Source organism: Colobus angolensis, unplaced genomic scaffold (genome assembly GCF_000951035.1).
Source record: "Colobus angolensis palliatus isolate OR3802 unplaced genomic scaffold, Cang.pa_1.0 Scaffold48, whole genome shotgun sequence".
Classification (NCBI taxonomy): Eukaryota; Metazoa; Chordata; class Mammalia; order Primates; family Cercopithecidae; genus Colobus; species Colobus angolensis.
The window spans coordinates 2467642-2484268 of NW_012118265.1; the positions used below are offsets into that span (position 1 = coordinate 2467642).

A 16627-nucleotide genomic window follows, 5' to 3' on the forward strand; every position below is an offset into this window, starting at 1 on the left:
AAAAGAGAAAGGGGCAAAAAAAAAAAAAAAATTTAAAGAAATAACAGCCAAAAACTTCCCAATTTGATGAAAACCACTACTCTACACATATAAGACGCTCAAAAACTCCAGCTAAAATAAACTCAAAGAGATCTACACCTGGTCACATCATAATCTGTTAAAAGAAGTTTGAGACCAGCCGGGACAACAGAGCAACAGTTTCAAAAAAAAAAAAAATTATTTAAAAAAATAAAAAATAAATTTTTAAGTATAATTTTTTGTAATTTTTGTCCTGACTAAAAAGTATATAAATTTTAAATCTTTGTTGATAGGTATACTACATATATAAAGATATGCCTTGTATGATAACAGCACAAAAGAAGGCAAAAGGATGGAGCTGTGAGCAAAAGTATTTTTCGGGGTTTTTTGTTGTTGTTTTGAGACAGAGCCTTGCTCTGTCGCCAGGCTAGAGTACAGTCGCACAATCTCGGCTCACTGCAACCTCTGACTCCGTAGTTCATGCGATTCTCCTGCCTCAGCCTCCCGAGTAGCTGGGACTACAGGCAGGTGCCACCATGTCCAGCTAATTTTTCTATTTTTAGTAGAGATGGGGTTTCACCACATTGGCTGGGATGGTCTCGATCTCCTGACCTCGTGATCCGCCCACCTTGGCCTCCCAAAGTGCTGGGATTACAGGCATGAGCCATCATGCCCGGCCGCAAAGTTTTTTTATATACTATTAAGTTGGCACTAATCCAAACTAGGTTCTTATAAATTAAGTTGTTAATTGTAGTCCCTAAAGCAATCATAAGTAACTCAAAATATATAGTAAAAGAAACAAACAAGGGAATTAAAATGGTACACTAAAAAAAATCTATTTAACATAAAAGTGAGTATTGGAGGCCAGACCCAAATGCTACATATTGTATCATTCCATTTACATGAAATGTCAAGAGGAGGCAAATCCATATACACAGGAAGTAGAAAGATTCATGGTTGCCAGGGAATGAGGGGTAGAGGTAATGGGAGTGACTACAAATGGGAATGAGGTTTCTTTTTGGAGTAATGAAAATGTTTTGGAACTAGATTGTAGGGATGGTTGCACAACCTTGTGAGTATTCTAAAAACTACTCAACTGTATACTTTAAAATGGTAAATTTTATTATAAATATATCTCAATTTTTAAAAATTCCTTTAAAATATACAAGAAAGCTGCTTGAAACCTCTCCCAGCATCTGTCTACTGACTCAAAAGAGATTACAATCAGAACCAAACAAAGTATTAGACAGACATTCATCTCTAGCCCTTTGGAGATATTATCTACGAGGCATAGCTACGCTCTCTCCCAGTCACCACCCCTCTGCCACTGCCTACAGGATGATCTTTTTTAAACCACATTATGCAAATCCTAGAAAATACATAACCAAAAAAAAAAAAAAAAAAGCAGGGCACAAAACTAACAATTTTTGAGCATTTCATCTCAAATAGGGTATTACATAATTGTAATTAATCATAATAAGCTATCATTAACTGTCATTACAAATAACTAATTACTAGAATTTTAAATAAAATATATGAGCCAAAATATTGGAGACTATAAAAACAAAAACATGGTTCCAGCAGCAAGAAAAAATAGACCATATAAAAAACACACAAAGGATAACAAAAGGAATGAGAATTAATCATAACAGTATACTCATACCCTGCATAACAACATTTCAGCAATGACAGACCACATATATTATGCAACAGCTATTTCACAAGATTATAATGGGGCTTCACTATAGAAGCGTACCATTTTTTATCTTTTATACAATATTTTTACTGTACTTTTTTCATGTTATATATGCTTAAATACACAAATGTGTTACAATTGCCCACAGTATTTAGTAAAGTAACATCTTATTCACTCTACGTTCCCACAAAGAAATCACCTAACACATTTCTCAGAAAGTATCTTCATTGTTAATCAACACATAACTGCATTTTAAAATAGAAAAAGAAATAAACCACCTTATTATAAAATAAAGACACTGATGGGTCAAAAAATAAAAAATTTAACCATACGCTTATTGAAAACACACTTAAAAAAAACACAACAAAACAAAGAAAAAATAAAAATAAGAATAAAAAAAACCAGAGTTAAAAATAAAGAATGCTACTATATAACACATCTTGGTGGCTAAAGGCAAGCAATACTTACACGTTTAAAGATTAAAAGATTAAATGACTGAAATTAAGGCTCAAATTGCAAGTCCAACAGAAAAAAAAAAGAAAATGAACCTTGCAAGTCCAACAGAAAATAAAAGAAAATGAACCTAAGTAGAAAAATCGAATGTGAGAGAGTAATTATTAAGCCAAGAAACACAATCATTAAGAAAAATCTACGAGAGGGTGCCTTGAAATGATGTCACAGTTAATCAATAAAAAAGACACAAATGTATAATGCAAAGAATAAAAACAGGAATACAACTATCCTTTTTTCAAAGTTTTTAAAAAGTTTAATGGAGCCAATAAGGCATATAAAATTGTGTTCTGGTAGACTTTTAAAAAATGGCACATTTTATCAAAATTTGACAATTCAGAGTTAAGAGTACTGAACTTAAGGTTCAGAGCACCAACTTAAAACAACCAAAAAAATGGTTATTCAACTTGGAAAGAGGAACTAGAACCAAGGCATAAAGGGGAGTTTAAATACATGTTCCTTGATCTCAAAATCCTTCAGGAATAGGAGTTCTGGTCACTTGTGAGCAACACAAGTTTGTCACACCACCAAATCCCAATTCCAGAAAATTACAGTTACAATTTTATAAGGACAAATGATTACTATGCACAATTCTATGGGAATAAGTTCGACTATCTAAATAAAATGGATGCTTTTCTTAAAAAATATAAATAACCAAAATTGACCAAAGAAGTACCTAAATTATGCTGAGTGAAAAACGCCAGACTTAAAATAGTACATATTGTATAATTCAATGTACGTGAAGTTCTAGAATAGGCAAAACTTATCTATAGTGATAGAAATCAGACTTGCAGTTGCCTAGGGCAGGAGCAGGGAAAAATGATTGTAATAGGATACAAGATACTTTCAGGGAGATGGATACAATCTGTATCTTGATTGGGGTAATAGTTATCAGGTATACATCTTTGTCAAAACACTAGGATCATACATTTAAAATATGTACATTTTATCATAGGTAAACCACATCTCAATAAAGTAGAAAAAACTTAAAATAACAAGTATGCAAAGATAGTACCTCAATTTTTATTACTCTTTTATAATAGTGATTAACTCAAAAATGTCCATCAATAAGGAAATTATAAGTCCAATATAGTTAATATTCCTAATCACATTAGGGATAATATGATCTTATTTTTATTAATATGTAATATGATTCCAATTTACACGCATATACTCACACAAGTGTAGAAGATAAGTTACAGTTCTGGATGATACACTTTAGAAAATTTAATGCTTTTTTAGCCATTTAAAAATAATGAACATGGCTGGGCACGATGGCTCATGCCTGTAATCCCAGCACTTTGGAAGGCCAAGGTGAGTGGATCACCTGAGGTCAGGAGTTCAAGACCAGCCTGACCAACATGGCAAAACCTCATCTCTCCTAAATACAAAAAGTTAGCTGGGTGTGATGATGCATGCCTGTAATCCCAGCTACTTAGGAGGCTGTTGCAGAAAAACCACTTGAACCTGGGAGGCAGAGGTTGCAGTGAGCCAAGACTGCACCACTGCACTCCAGCCTGGGCAACACAAGTTAGATTCTGTCTCAGAAAAAAAAAAAACATGTATTAATTATAAAATAAATGATATCTCAACACAGTGTTCCTGGAAAAAATAAAATTTAAAATATATATATTTGGCAAAAGAAGAAAACTGATGATTACATTTTTTCAACACACACTAGCTTACCGAGGTCACAGAGATTATTCTCAGATCAAAAATACTGATTGTTCTAAGATCAATAACTACCATAATCTAGTATTTCATGGTGGTATAAAATAATTATTGAAAACAATGTACGTTTTGAAAAATTAGCACAAATCTGAAACAGAAAAGCTCAGAAATGCATATGAGAGCTAGAGAATATACAGATACGAAATAAGAACTGATAGATTTCAAGAAGCTATTAGAAAAAACTAGAGGCTGGGCACAGAATCCCAGCACTTGGGGAGGCCAAGGTGGGCAGATCACTTGAGCCCAGGAGTTCCAGATCAGCCTGGACAACAAACCAAAACCTACAAAAAAATACAAAAAAAAATACAAAAACTAGCTAGGTATGGTGGCAAACACCTGCAGTCCCAGCTACTCGGGAGGCTGAAGTGGGAGAATTGCTTGAGTCTGGGAGGCAGAGATTGCAGTGAGGCCAGATCAGGCCACTTGCACTCCAGCCTGGGCAACAAAATGAAACTTGGTCTCAAAAAAAAAAAAAAAAAAAAATTCAACTCTCTTAAGTGAAAGAGAAAATCACACTGGCCTGAAAATTCTATACAACATTAGGATATGGAGAGAAACTATGTATCACAAAGATTTTAAATTCAGCCCAACTGTCATTAAGTCCTTCACAACTTTCATTTTATGAAACTGTCATTCATAAAATGCCACAATTATGACAAAAACTTACGAAATACTGTTTCTTCCTAAGGAATCTCCTAGACAACACATTTCAGACAATCAAAAAACAACTTGTAAAGTTCCAATGTAAAGGAAATATAGGAGAAAAACAAATCCAGAACACGAAACCCCAAGGAATCTCCTGATGAACATGCTTCAGACACCCAAAAATAAAAAAGATTTAAGATGCTTAAAAGTAAGAAACATACGGAGAAACGAAAGAATAAAATCCAGAAGATTCCACAAAACTACCTCCTTTTTGCAACAAATCGACGACACGAACAAGGCACTGGGGTGTGGGGGCGGGGTGTTACCCATAATAACCAAACATAACGCACTGAGGCCAAGCATAGTGGCTCACGCCTGTAACCCCAACACTCTGGGAGGCTGAGGTGGGAAGGTCACTTGAGATATTTGTTATTTTTTGGGTACAAATATTTCATTAACTTAAAATAAAATAAAGATGAACCGTACACATCACCTGCTAATTCTCTCATTTTCTAGATTAACGCCACAAATATAATCAAAATTTAACTTAGTTATCTACTATTATACTCACTACTCCCGTGTAATAGCGTAGTCCAACCACATGACCTCTCAAACTTCCAAATAAAACGGAATCTAGTTCTTCATCACTAGTTAGGAAGTCATCTGGAGGGATAACATCTTGGAACTCAAAACGTGGAAAGAAAGTTGGATATGAGAGGCGTGGAAAATTTCCATGAACTCCATACTGCACAGTCTGCAAGTACTTCCAAACAGGATCCCTAATTTTTTTTTTAAAGGCAAAGAAAAACAATATTTAAGTACTTCCAAAGACCATATGAGTAGTTTTCTCATGCTTTACTTCAGCAAACGACATCTTACATGGGAATCACAGTAAAGATTAATAGTTAGTTACTCTCGTTAAAGCAGGAATTGCAGTGAGTGGAGAAGGCTTCCCAGGAACTTTACCTGTTTTCAATATTGGCTCTTCTACCTGCCCCCTAGGAATTCAAAATGAAAAGCCTAGTCAGAGTTCACTAACCTCTTTCCTAGTGAAAATCATCTAAACTCAAATGTATATGATGTCTGTAAATACAATTATGGGCCAGATGTGGTGGTTCACGCCTGGAATCCCAGCACTGTGGGAAGCAGAGGCAAGTGGATCAACTGAGGTCAGGAATTTGAGACCAACCTGGCCAACATGGTGAAACCCTGTCTCTACTACAAATACAAAAACGAGCTGGGCGTGGTGGCGCACATCTGTAATCCCAGCTACTTGGGAGGCTGAGGCAGGAGAACCACTTGAACCCGGGAGGCGGAGGGTGCAGTGAGCCAGGATTGTGCCACTGCACTCCAGCCTGGACGACAGAACGAAACTCCATCTCAAAAAAATAAATTATTAAAAAAATAAAATTATATGCCAAAATTTCAATAGGGATTCAGCTACAAAAGACTTACAAAAATACAACTATTATTGTACACGAAGTTGTTTATAATTTTCCAGAAAAGACATCCGGCATCCATCACTGTAACTCCCTCCCAGCAGAACACTTACTTTATTCTGGTATCCAAACCACGCCACCGTGGGAAATTGGCCCCAAGCCACCCGTACCCGCCTCCCGTCGCTGGTTTAAGCATTACCCCAAACCCGTTACGTGTAACTGTTTCGGGAATGACCATAAAAACCAATTTGGACAATGAAAAGTGAGGGGAAGTCTACTGGAGCATTGCAGAAAGTTTCCATTCTCCTAAGAACAGTCGCTTATTTGCGCTGCGTTTTCCTTGCAAGTGGCGCATATCTCTATTAGCTCCTCCGCAAATACGTATCTGCACGTCTATGCATACACATAAGCTGTGAGCCACTTGGGGACAACGGCTATCTTACTCGGCTCTCCACCGAGCATAATGCCTGCCGCACAGTGGGTATCTAATGGATGTTTTGTTGAACAACGCATGGGCCGAGAGGCTTTAAGCCCCAGGCACCCCACAGTCGGTGACAGAGATTTCCCAAGTCCCTAACACGAGACTCGCCCTAATAGCCCCTACTCGCCAGCCAAGACAATGCATTTATTTCTCCCGCGGCCACATATGCGACCAACAGAACGAATACAGCTGCACAAATCGCCCGGGGAACGTGGAGGAACGCGGGGAAGGTCAGGTTCATTTGGGGACGCCTCCAGGCCCTTACCCCGAGCGCCCCACCCCCTCCGCCCCCTTCACCTCTTGAACATCCAGGACATGGCGCTGAGTGGGATGACAAGAGGAGCGCCTCGGCTCCCCTGGATCGTTCTCGAGCCGCCTCGATACGCCTCGTTCCAGGTTCCGCAGCCCTGAAGCCGGGAACAAATTCCGAGCGCCGGATAAGGAGCGCACGACTGAAAGATAAGTCGCCGCGAGTCTAGTCAGACGTCGACGCCGTCTCCTTCTAGCAACAATCTGGGAGAGCAGCGTCGCTCTGTGACTGGCACTAGGAAAGCCCAATCACGAAGAGAAGAGTGCGGAGTCAAACCAATCAGAGCACAGAAGGGAGGGCAACTCCGCCCCGCTGCCATTCAAAGACTGCGGGGGGTCCCGGCTGCAAGGGTGGTTCCATCCGGGTTCTTCCCCGCCCCCAAGGCGGGCGCGCGGGAAAGCCACGAGGCCCCGGGAGTGCGACCGCGGTGCCTGCGGTGCCGGCGTTTTGTTTGATTCCCTGTCTCAAACGGAGGGAAACGACTTTCCTTTACCCCACAAGTCCTAAGACTCAATCCCATTCTAAAGCCTCTACCGTATCCTTCCTCTTATTTTCTCCTCATCTAATGTGGCACATAATAGGGCCTTATACTGAAGGAGCTCCACGGTTTACCAGACCTGGAGCTACCGGCGAGATACTTTGTTTCATTCCCTGTGGTGAACCCTGGTGACTTTAGCTCCAAATTTTCATGTTAAGCCTCAGCGAATGCATGAGACACAACGAGTTTGGAAAATCTTAAATGGAACTTAAGAGTACCCTCCCCAACTCTTTTCGTTATTTTTAAGGAAAATTTTCCTTTCTTGGTACAGGAATGCCATCATATGTTTATCACAGCTATGGGGGCGTTTGCCGGAAATGGTGGACAGGGCCATTTTCCCCGTGGGCACGTGGCTGTTCCAGCCCAGCTGGGGAGACCCTTGTTTTCCCCAAGGAACTGCAGAAGGGCGCTCTGAGGCCCTCCACGGCTCGCTTTCCAGAGTCTGAGGTGACTGGAAGGAGAATGCAGCCCTGGGACCCTCAGCCTTGGACCAGCTGCAGCCGACGCCTGTCAGGGCTGGTCCCTGCGCATTGGGGATGGAGAGGAGGCTGCTGTCCCCGAAGGTGGCCTTTTAATCGCACAGGGCGGGAAGCTGGTGGTGGCGCCGATCTGCACAGGCGGTGCCGTGTAACTGCCGGAGAATACTTGCCCATCACAGAGTGGTCCACATTACACGCCCGCCAACACAATAATATTAGGTGGTCAGTTTTTCTTTTCTTTTTTCTTTTTCTGTTTTTTCTCTTTTTTATTGAGACGGAGTCTCGCTGTGTCCCCAAGGCTGGAGTGCAATGGTGCGATCTTGGCTCACTGCAACCTCCGCCTCCCGGGTTCAAGCGATTCTCCTGCCTCAGCCTCTCGAGTAGCCAAGATTATAAGCGCCCGCCACCAGGCCCAGCTAATTTTGGTATTTTTAGTAGAGACGGGATTTCACCATGTTGGCCAGGCTGGTCTTGAACTCCTGACCTCAGGTGATCCGCCCGCCTCCGCCTCTCAAAAGTGCTGGGATTACAGGCGTTAGCCGCCATGCCAGGCCGGTAGTCAGCTTTTCAAGAGACATTTGTTCATTATTGTAAATAAACTGTAGTGATCTGTAATCATGAACCTTGGATGAGCAATAGAATTTGAAGCAATGTATTATTTCATTTGACCAAAGTTGATGAAGAAGATAAAGACAATGGCATTTCAAATTATTTTAATTGTTTTATGTTCTTCTTGAAGTGTGTTGAGGCAAATGGCAATACAGTTCAGCATTTGGTGTGCCAGATTTTAAATAAATTCTTGGAAAATATGCCAGAAATTGCTCAAATTGATGTTTTGTGTGTAAGAGTAAGAAAGTCAGGCTCACTAGACAAAGAAAAAATTCCAAATGTGAGAACGTAGCTCTTTCAGACTTAAGATTGGCCAGGCGCAATGGCTCACACCTGTAATCCCAGCACTTTGGGAGGCCGAGTTGGGTGGATCACCTGAGGTCAGAAGTTCGAGACCAGCCTGGCCAACATGGTGAAAGCCCGACTCTACTAAGAAAATACAAAAATTAGCCGGACGTGGTGGCGCAAGCCTGTAGTCCCAGCTACGTGGGAGGCTGTGGCAGGAAAATCACTTGAACCAGGGAGACAGAGGTTGTAGTGAGTTGAGATCAAGCCACCACACTCCAGCCTGAGCAACAGAGTGAGATTCTGTCTCAAAAAAATAAAAAGACTTAAGATCTATGAATAATGACTGTCCCATGGTTAAAAAATGTGCTTTGAATGAACTAAAATTTGCTCTTTAAAGTCAACAGTTTTCTCTATGTTATCAGTATTTCACATCCCAGAACCAGGAGTAGAACATTCTTTCCCTTAATCATTCTTTGTTTTATTTTCAAAGATCAAGTACAATTTGTACTAGTTTGATTAAAATGTTACAGCAATTACAATTTCAGAACTATTATACTAGATAATGTTTTCTGAAAAATTAACTTTTTTGTTTTTTTCTTGATTTATTCTAATAACAGCATCATATGTACATATGAAAAATGAACACTTGTAACTGGAAAATGAACTGTAGGGTGGCTTGTGGGGTTTGGCCAGTGAGTAAGGAGAAAAGTGGCACTAAAAGGATGGTGGGGAAGATAAGGTCCAGATTACATAGGAACTTAAGAGTCTCCAGTAAAGATTGTGTTTTAACTGCAATGGAAAGCCATTGAATGTTTCAAGCAGGAGGATGACTTGATTTAGGCTTTTAAAAATGCTGGCAGCTCTGTGGAGAATTACAGGAAACAAGAATAGAAGCAACTGATAGGAAATTATTGTGTTCAGATAAGAGATGGTGGTGGCTTGGAAAGGGAAGGTGATGAAGCCAAGAGAACCAAAAGGTTTACTGATAAATTTGGGTAGGAATGGTATGGAAAGGAAAGGAATCCAAAATTTCTCCAGTCAGCCACTTCCCAGTGACAAACACTTCTCATCTGCACCCCCCCCGCCACACACACACACACACACAGAACCTTTATGCAAATTAATCATGTCATGTCACTCCCCTGTTTGATTCAGTGAGCCTGAAATCCAAGAATGGCATATGTGGCTCTTCCTCCCACAGTAGTTTCATTTCTCGGGTCACTTCCCAACCCACTCTGCCGATAATGGCCTTCACTAATTTCTCCAAAAACTACAGACGTGGCAAAATTAATAATAAATCACTTCTTAGTATCTTCTAATAACTAGTTCATAATCAAATTTTCACAATTGTCTCAAAAAAAAATTTTTTTTTTTTTTTAGACGGTCTCACTCCAGTAGCCCAGGCTGGAGTGTAGTGGTGCGATCTCCGCTCACTGTAGCCTCAACCTCCTGAGCTCGAGCGATCCTCCAGCCTCAGCCCCACAAGTACCTGTGACTACAGGCACAGTGCCACCACCCCCAGGCTGATTTTTGTATTGCTTGTAGAGAGGGGGTTTTGCCACGTTGGCCAGGCTGGTCTCGAACTGCTGAGCTCAAGCAATCTGCCCGCCTTGGCCTCCCAAAGTGCTGGGATTACAGGTGTGAGCCACTTTTTCTAGGCCTTTTCTAGGCTGAGTGTGGTGGCTCACGCCTGTAACCCTGGTATTTTGGGAGGCCAAGGCGGGCACATCACTTGAGGCTAGGAGTTCAAGACCAGCCTGGTCAACATGGTGAAACCCTGTCTCTACTAAAAATACAAAAATTAGCAGGGAATGATGGTGCCACCCCTATAGTCCCAGCTACTTGGGAGGCTGAGGCAGGACAACCACTTGAACCCAAGAGGCAGAGATGGGAGTGAGCCGAGATCGTTCCACTGCACTCCGGTCTGGATGATAGAGCAAGACTCCCTCTCGAAAAAAAAAAAATGTTTTCTACATTTTGCAAAATAGAATTTTAAAGCCATTGGCGTGGGGGCGGGGACCAGGCAGCAGGGAGGGGCTTTAAGAGAAGAATCTGAATATCTAGAAGTCTGGCTTCAATACAAAAACTTCTAAGCTTATGTCATAACTCATAGACTGAAGAAAGTAGGATGACTTATGAGCTTGCTTGTTTGTTCACTTCTTTCGCTGCAAAGGAGATAAAAGTTCAATTGAGGAGAATTTTCAAGAATGACAGGCAGGAGGGTTTGCAGAGTAAATCCCTTAAGTGAGTCTTAGAAAGAAGACCTGGAATACACACTGGGCCAGTCTCCACAAAGGGAGAATGCTAGAAAGTCTAGCAAAGTTTCTGTAGATCACACAAGAAAAGGAAGCTATGCCATATTTCCCAGAGAGTGGCCTCAGTATTCTGCAGATCTCAGAGAGAACCTCAGAAACTAGAAATGTGCCAGGGTAGTAAAGGAGTAAAGGTGACTGAGTTGGCTCTGTTAAGGGGACCCAGGGCAGCCTCGTGAACCTCTAGCCCTTCAAAGGCTGGAGGGCGTTACCAGGATCATGGTTCAAGCAAACAAAAGCAGGATGCTGGTCCCCAACGATGAGGTGAGATGAGTTACATCTGCAATGGGTGCCTGCAGAAGATGAATGGAGTCCAAACATAACCTCCCTGGCAGGTAAGAGGAAGGGAACTAAATCTGAAAGCTGCATTTAAATGACTTTAAATCTTGAAATGACTGAACTATTCAGAAGTGACTAAATTAGGTTACCTGCTATTAGGCAGACTGAAGATTTAAGAAAAAATAAGTTCAATAAAGATATATAAAGTTTTATGTTTGCAAATATAGTGAGTGATTGAAATTCATACATGCTATATGTCCATATGCACACATTTTGATGAATATATACTTAGATATTTATAGTAAATACCTCTAGCTGGATAAATTAGGGAATTTTCATTTTCTTCTTTTTACTTATATGTATATAAAATATTTGTTACATTAAACATGTATTTCTTTTTTGCCATAATAAAATAAAATAATTTATTAAATAAATTAAAGAAATGATGAACTATTATTCAACTTTATTTTTATCTAATTGTAGACTTACAGAAAATTACAAATTTAGCACAAATTATTGCCTCATATCCTTTATGCCACTTAATTTAATATCGTACATAACTATAGTACAATGACCAAAATGAGGAACATTGGTACAATACTATTTCTGAACCATTTTTAAAAATAACCAAGACAATGCTGTGGAAATGATAGAAAATAAAATATTTTTTGACTTACTAAATTTTCCTACAGTTAATCAGATTTCTCTAGATTTTGGGAAAAATCCTGAGTAAAACCACACAGCTGACAGGGCCAAAGTGATATAAAATTAATGCCAAGTAAAAATATTCTTAATTAAATAATAAAATGAATATGAAGTGCTGCCCTGGAGTAAGCACTCAATAAGTGCTATTGTTGTAATAGAGTTATTATCTAACGAGTCCTCTAGCAATTAAGAAATATGGTTGATTGAGGCCTATTTCCTGATTGAGGCTCAATCAGCAAGGTTGTTCCTAAATAGCAGAATAACACTGTTTGCAGAAGCCAGTCATTTTTCCAGGTGCACGTCCTTGAAGTAGACTGAGTTGTTTCATCAAGCACTAGGAGACACTCTAATCTCAACTCCGTCTCTGAGAAATCTATGGTGTTCCAGATTATACAGGCCTTTCCCAGGAGATAATTATTCCCTCCTCCTTTAGTCCTTGACTCACTAAATGCTCTTACGTGGCTCAAGCCCAGGGTTGCAAGGCATCAGGCCAGCCAGTGATCTGCTCCCTCCTTTGCTTTCTGCCCAGGGTCCTTTCCCCAGCTTTAGGGAAGTAGCACTCTAGGCCCTGGAATGATTTAGGGTTTCTGTCATGGTCATGCCAAAGTAATCTTTTTATTTTAATGAATACTGCAAGGATTAATAAACATTTTTTCTGCCTTTTTTTTTCTTTCTTTCAAGATAGGGTCTTGCTCTGATGCCCAGGCTGGAGTGCAGTGGCACAAACAAGCCATTGCAGCCTCAAACTTCTGGGCTCAATCAATCATCCTACCTGTCTCCCAAGTAGGTGGGCCTACAGGCACACACCACCATGCCCAGCTAATTTTTTTTTTTTTTTTTCTGGAGAGACAGGGTCTCTCTAGGTTGCCCAGACTGGTTGTGAACTCCTGGGTTCAAGTGATCTTCCAACCTCAGCCTCCCAAAGTGCTGGGATTACAGGCATGAGCCACACACCCAGCCTTTCTGCCTCCTTTATGGCTAGAAAATTAAAACTTCAACTCTAAATGCATTTTTTATATAATAAATAAATACTACTTTTATTTATTTATTTATTTTTTAGACAGACTCTTGCTCTGTTGCCCAGAGTGTAGTGCAGTGGCACGTTTAGCTCACTACAACCTCCGCCTCCTGGGTTCAAGCAATTCTCGTGCCTCAGTCTCCCGAGTAGCTGGGACTACAGGTGCATGCCACCACGCCTGGCTAATTTTTGCATTTTTTGTAGAGATGAGGTTTTGCCATGTTGTCCAGGCTGGTCTCAAACTCGTGAGCTCAAGAGATCTGCCTGTCTCAGCTTCCCAAAGTGCTGGGGTTACGGGCATGAGCCACTGCACCTAGCCTAGAAAGTGAGCAATTATATTGTAGTAATAATTCACTGGTTTCTTTTTTCTTAGAAAATGGGTTTCACTATGTTGCCCAAACTAGACTCAGGCGTGGGCCATCTCACCTGTCTGTAAATGGCTTTTTAAAAGTCATTTTTATCACAATTCACCAAACTATTGCATCCTGTAGCAATATTTATGCTAACCCTAAAATTAAGGTTTAACTTGCTAACTTGCTATTTCAAATAGCCTTTTAGAAAATTAAGAAAAAACCTCACAAAAAAACACATTTCTCAAATTTGAAGAAAAAAAGCAGGGTGCTGTGGCTCAAACTTGTAATCCAAGCATTTTGGGAGGCCAAGGTGGGAGGATCATTTGAGCCCAGGTATTTAAGACCAGCCTGGGTAACACTGCAATACCCCATCTCTATAAAAAAAAAAAACACAAAAATTAGCCAGGCATGGTGGCACACACCTGAAGTCCCAGTCACTTGGAAGGCTGGGGAGAAAGGATGGCCTGAGCTCAGGAGGTAGAGGCTGCAGTGAACTGTGTTTATGCCACTGCACTCAGCATGGATAACAGAGTGAGACCCTGTCTCAAAAAAATTTAAAAAATTAAGCATTCCAATAGATTTTGAGAGGAACTTAATCTGATCCAATAGAATTAGAAATTCTAAGAGACTCAAATTAATAAACTGCAAAGTTTTAGGGTTAGAATATATTGATATCCTATTGCTATCATATGTGTATATTAAATTAGCAAACACATGTTAATTATCTCAATTAATATTGAGTTGCTAACTTGGTCACATTTACAAGTAAAATTTCTAGCCAGGTGTGGGTGGCTCATACCTGTAATCCTAGCACTTTGGGAAGCTAAGATGGGAGAATCGCTTGAGGCCAGGAGTTCACGGCTGCAGGGAGCTATGACCACTGCACTCCAGCCAGGGCAATGGAAAGACTCTATCGCCAATTAAAAAAAAAAAAACTTCCATTTCTTAAACATTTTTAGGTAAGGCATTGGGTTGAAGAGGAATAAGGTGAGATATCCCCCAAGAGAAACATTAAAGCACTGATGACCTAGGTTAATGTATTGAAGTCTGTACAGCTGGCTGTAAATATTCAGAAAATTCAGCTTATCAGGAAACATCAATAGTTGGCTAAATTAGCAATCTATGAAAAAGAAGGATAATCAAAAAGGACCAGACATATTTTTACTCATAAAAGTAGTTCAGTTTTTTTTTAAATGCTGCAGTGAGAAGGGGGGAAAGAGTAGAACAAGGAGTTCAATCTGTAACTGACTGAACAATTGAGATAACTCACTAACTTCAGACCAGCCAACTTTAGATTTTTTAAAAGAATTAGAAACACAGCTAGCCTGGTATTTTAAGAAGACTTCTTCAAGATATTTCTGGTAGAAAAGAAATGACTATGCACTTGTTGAAAATTTCCTATTTATTTGAACAAAAATTTGGATTTAGAAAAGAAATGGCAAAATTGGGTACAGGCCAGGTGTGATGGCTCATGCCTGATATCCTAGCACTTTGGGAGGCAAGGCAGGAGGATGACTTGAGCCCAGGAGCTTGAGACCAGCCTTGGCAACATGGCCAAACCCTGTGTCTACAAAAAAATATAATATTTAGCTGGGTGTGGTGGTGCGCACCTATAGTGTAGTCACAGCAACTCATGAGGCTGAGGTGGGAAGATCGCTTGAGCCTGGCAGGTCAAGGCTGCAGTGACCTGTGATCATGCCATTTGACTACAGCCTGGGCAACAGAGCAAGATCCTGTCTAAAAAACAAACCCTGGTACATATATATTTTTTAACTAGATACCAAATAGAATTATTCCCAATCTTTTCACCAAGTACCCCTTTATTGTAGAAAGATCATTTAAAACTTGACCAGTTTCTTCAGTTTTTAATCAAGAAATTTTAAAAGCCAATCAAAGCTTCAAATTAGCACTAACAAACTTGAAATGATATGATTTGAGTAAAAACAATTTTAAAGGCTTTGTTTAATCTATACATTCTAATTAATGAGATATATTTAATCATATTTAACATCAAAAATAGGTAATGAGTATTTTGCCAGGGGTTCCTGGCCTTAGGCTGGGAATTACAGATGATGCTATATACACACAAAAACAAAAATATATGGCCATGAAGTATAAAAGGTAAGTAATGCGGCCCAACATGGTGGCTCATGCCTGTAATCCCAGCACTTTGGAAGGCTGAGGTAGGTGGATCACTTGAGGTCAGGAGATCAAGACCACCCTGGCCAACATGGTGAAATCCCCTCTCTACTATAAATACAAAAATTAGCCAGGCATGGTGGCACGCACCTGTAATTTCAGTTACTTGGGAGGCTGAGGCAGGAGGATCACTTGAACCTGGGAGACAGTGGTTACAGTGAGCCAAACTTGCGCCACTGCACTCCAGCCTAGACGACAGGCTGGATAAATAAATAAATAAATAAATAGTAAGTAATGAATTGTCCCTAAATACACAAAGGAAAGTAGTGCTTGTCTTTCATGAGCTTATAAAACAAAGGTGCATAAAAAGAGACAAAAATCACTAAACTACCAGGGAGATAAACAAAGTACAGTGATAAAGATAAAAAGTATTATGCTCTGGGAACAAGACTTCGCCTTGGGTATTCTGAGCTTCAAGGACTAGGTGACAGCTAAGGGGAACCAGGAATGATGAGCGGATTTCAATGCCTGTGTTGCAAATGGGTCTTCAAAGCCAAGTCACAGAGTCCACAGAAAAAATGATGGATGAACGGAATGTTTGTTTTGAGTAGAAGGACGTCTAATGAGAAACTATATAAAACAAGGAATTGAAAACTCCATCCAACTAAAGCCAGAAACAGTGCAGTTTTGTATTTCTCAATATAGGATCTGAGGTGGCTAATGAAAAGAAAAAGGGTAAATATTTTCCTAAGCAGTAAGGCTTAACATGGTTTTTCTTGTGGTTATTTTGCTGAGTGGCTGTCCTGATGGCCACCACCCACCCCAGCAGTCCCTTGGAATAAATATTGCCTATTAGCAAAAATCTTCCTTAATGAAAATGTATTAGGGCGGAGCAAGATGGCTGAATAGGAACAGCTCCAGTCTCCAACTCCCAGTGCGAGCAACACAGAAGACCGGTGATTTCTGCATTTTCAACTGAGGTACTGGGGTCATCTCACTAGGATGCATCTCACGAGGCATCGCCTCACCTGGGAAGCGCAAGGGGGAAGGGAATCCCTTTTCCTAACCAGGGGAACT

The 16627-nt window shown here is 40.2% G+C and overlaps 1 protein-coding gene across 3 annotated transcripts in view; it reads right to left on the reverse strand.

Moving 5' to 3' along the window:
* HLTF (helicase-like transcription factor) overlaps positions 1-7056 on the reverse strand; it is a 54584-nt gene extending 47528 nt beyond the window's left edge. For all 3 annotated transcript variants that reach the window (XM_011958925.1, XM_011958924.1, XM_011958923.1), the window contains exons 1-2: positions 6818-7056; positions 5172-5379 (exon numbers count right to left, since the gene is read on the reverse strand). In XM_011958925.1, the coding sequence (XP_011814315.1) occupies positions 5172-5379; positions 6818-6837 (228 nt within the window). In that variant the 5' untranslated portion in view covers positions 6838-7056. The remainder of the gene's footprint in view (positions 1-5171; positions 5380-6817) is intronic.
* Positions 7057-16627: the final 9571 nt, after the last annotated feature.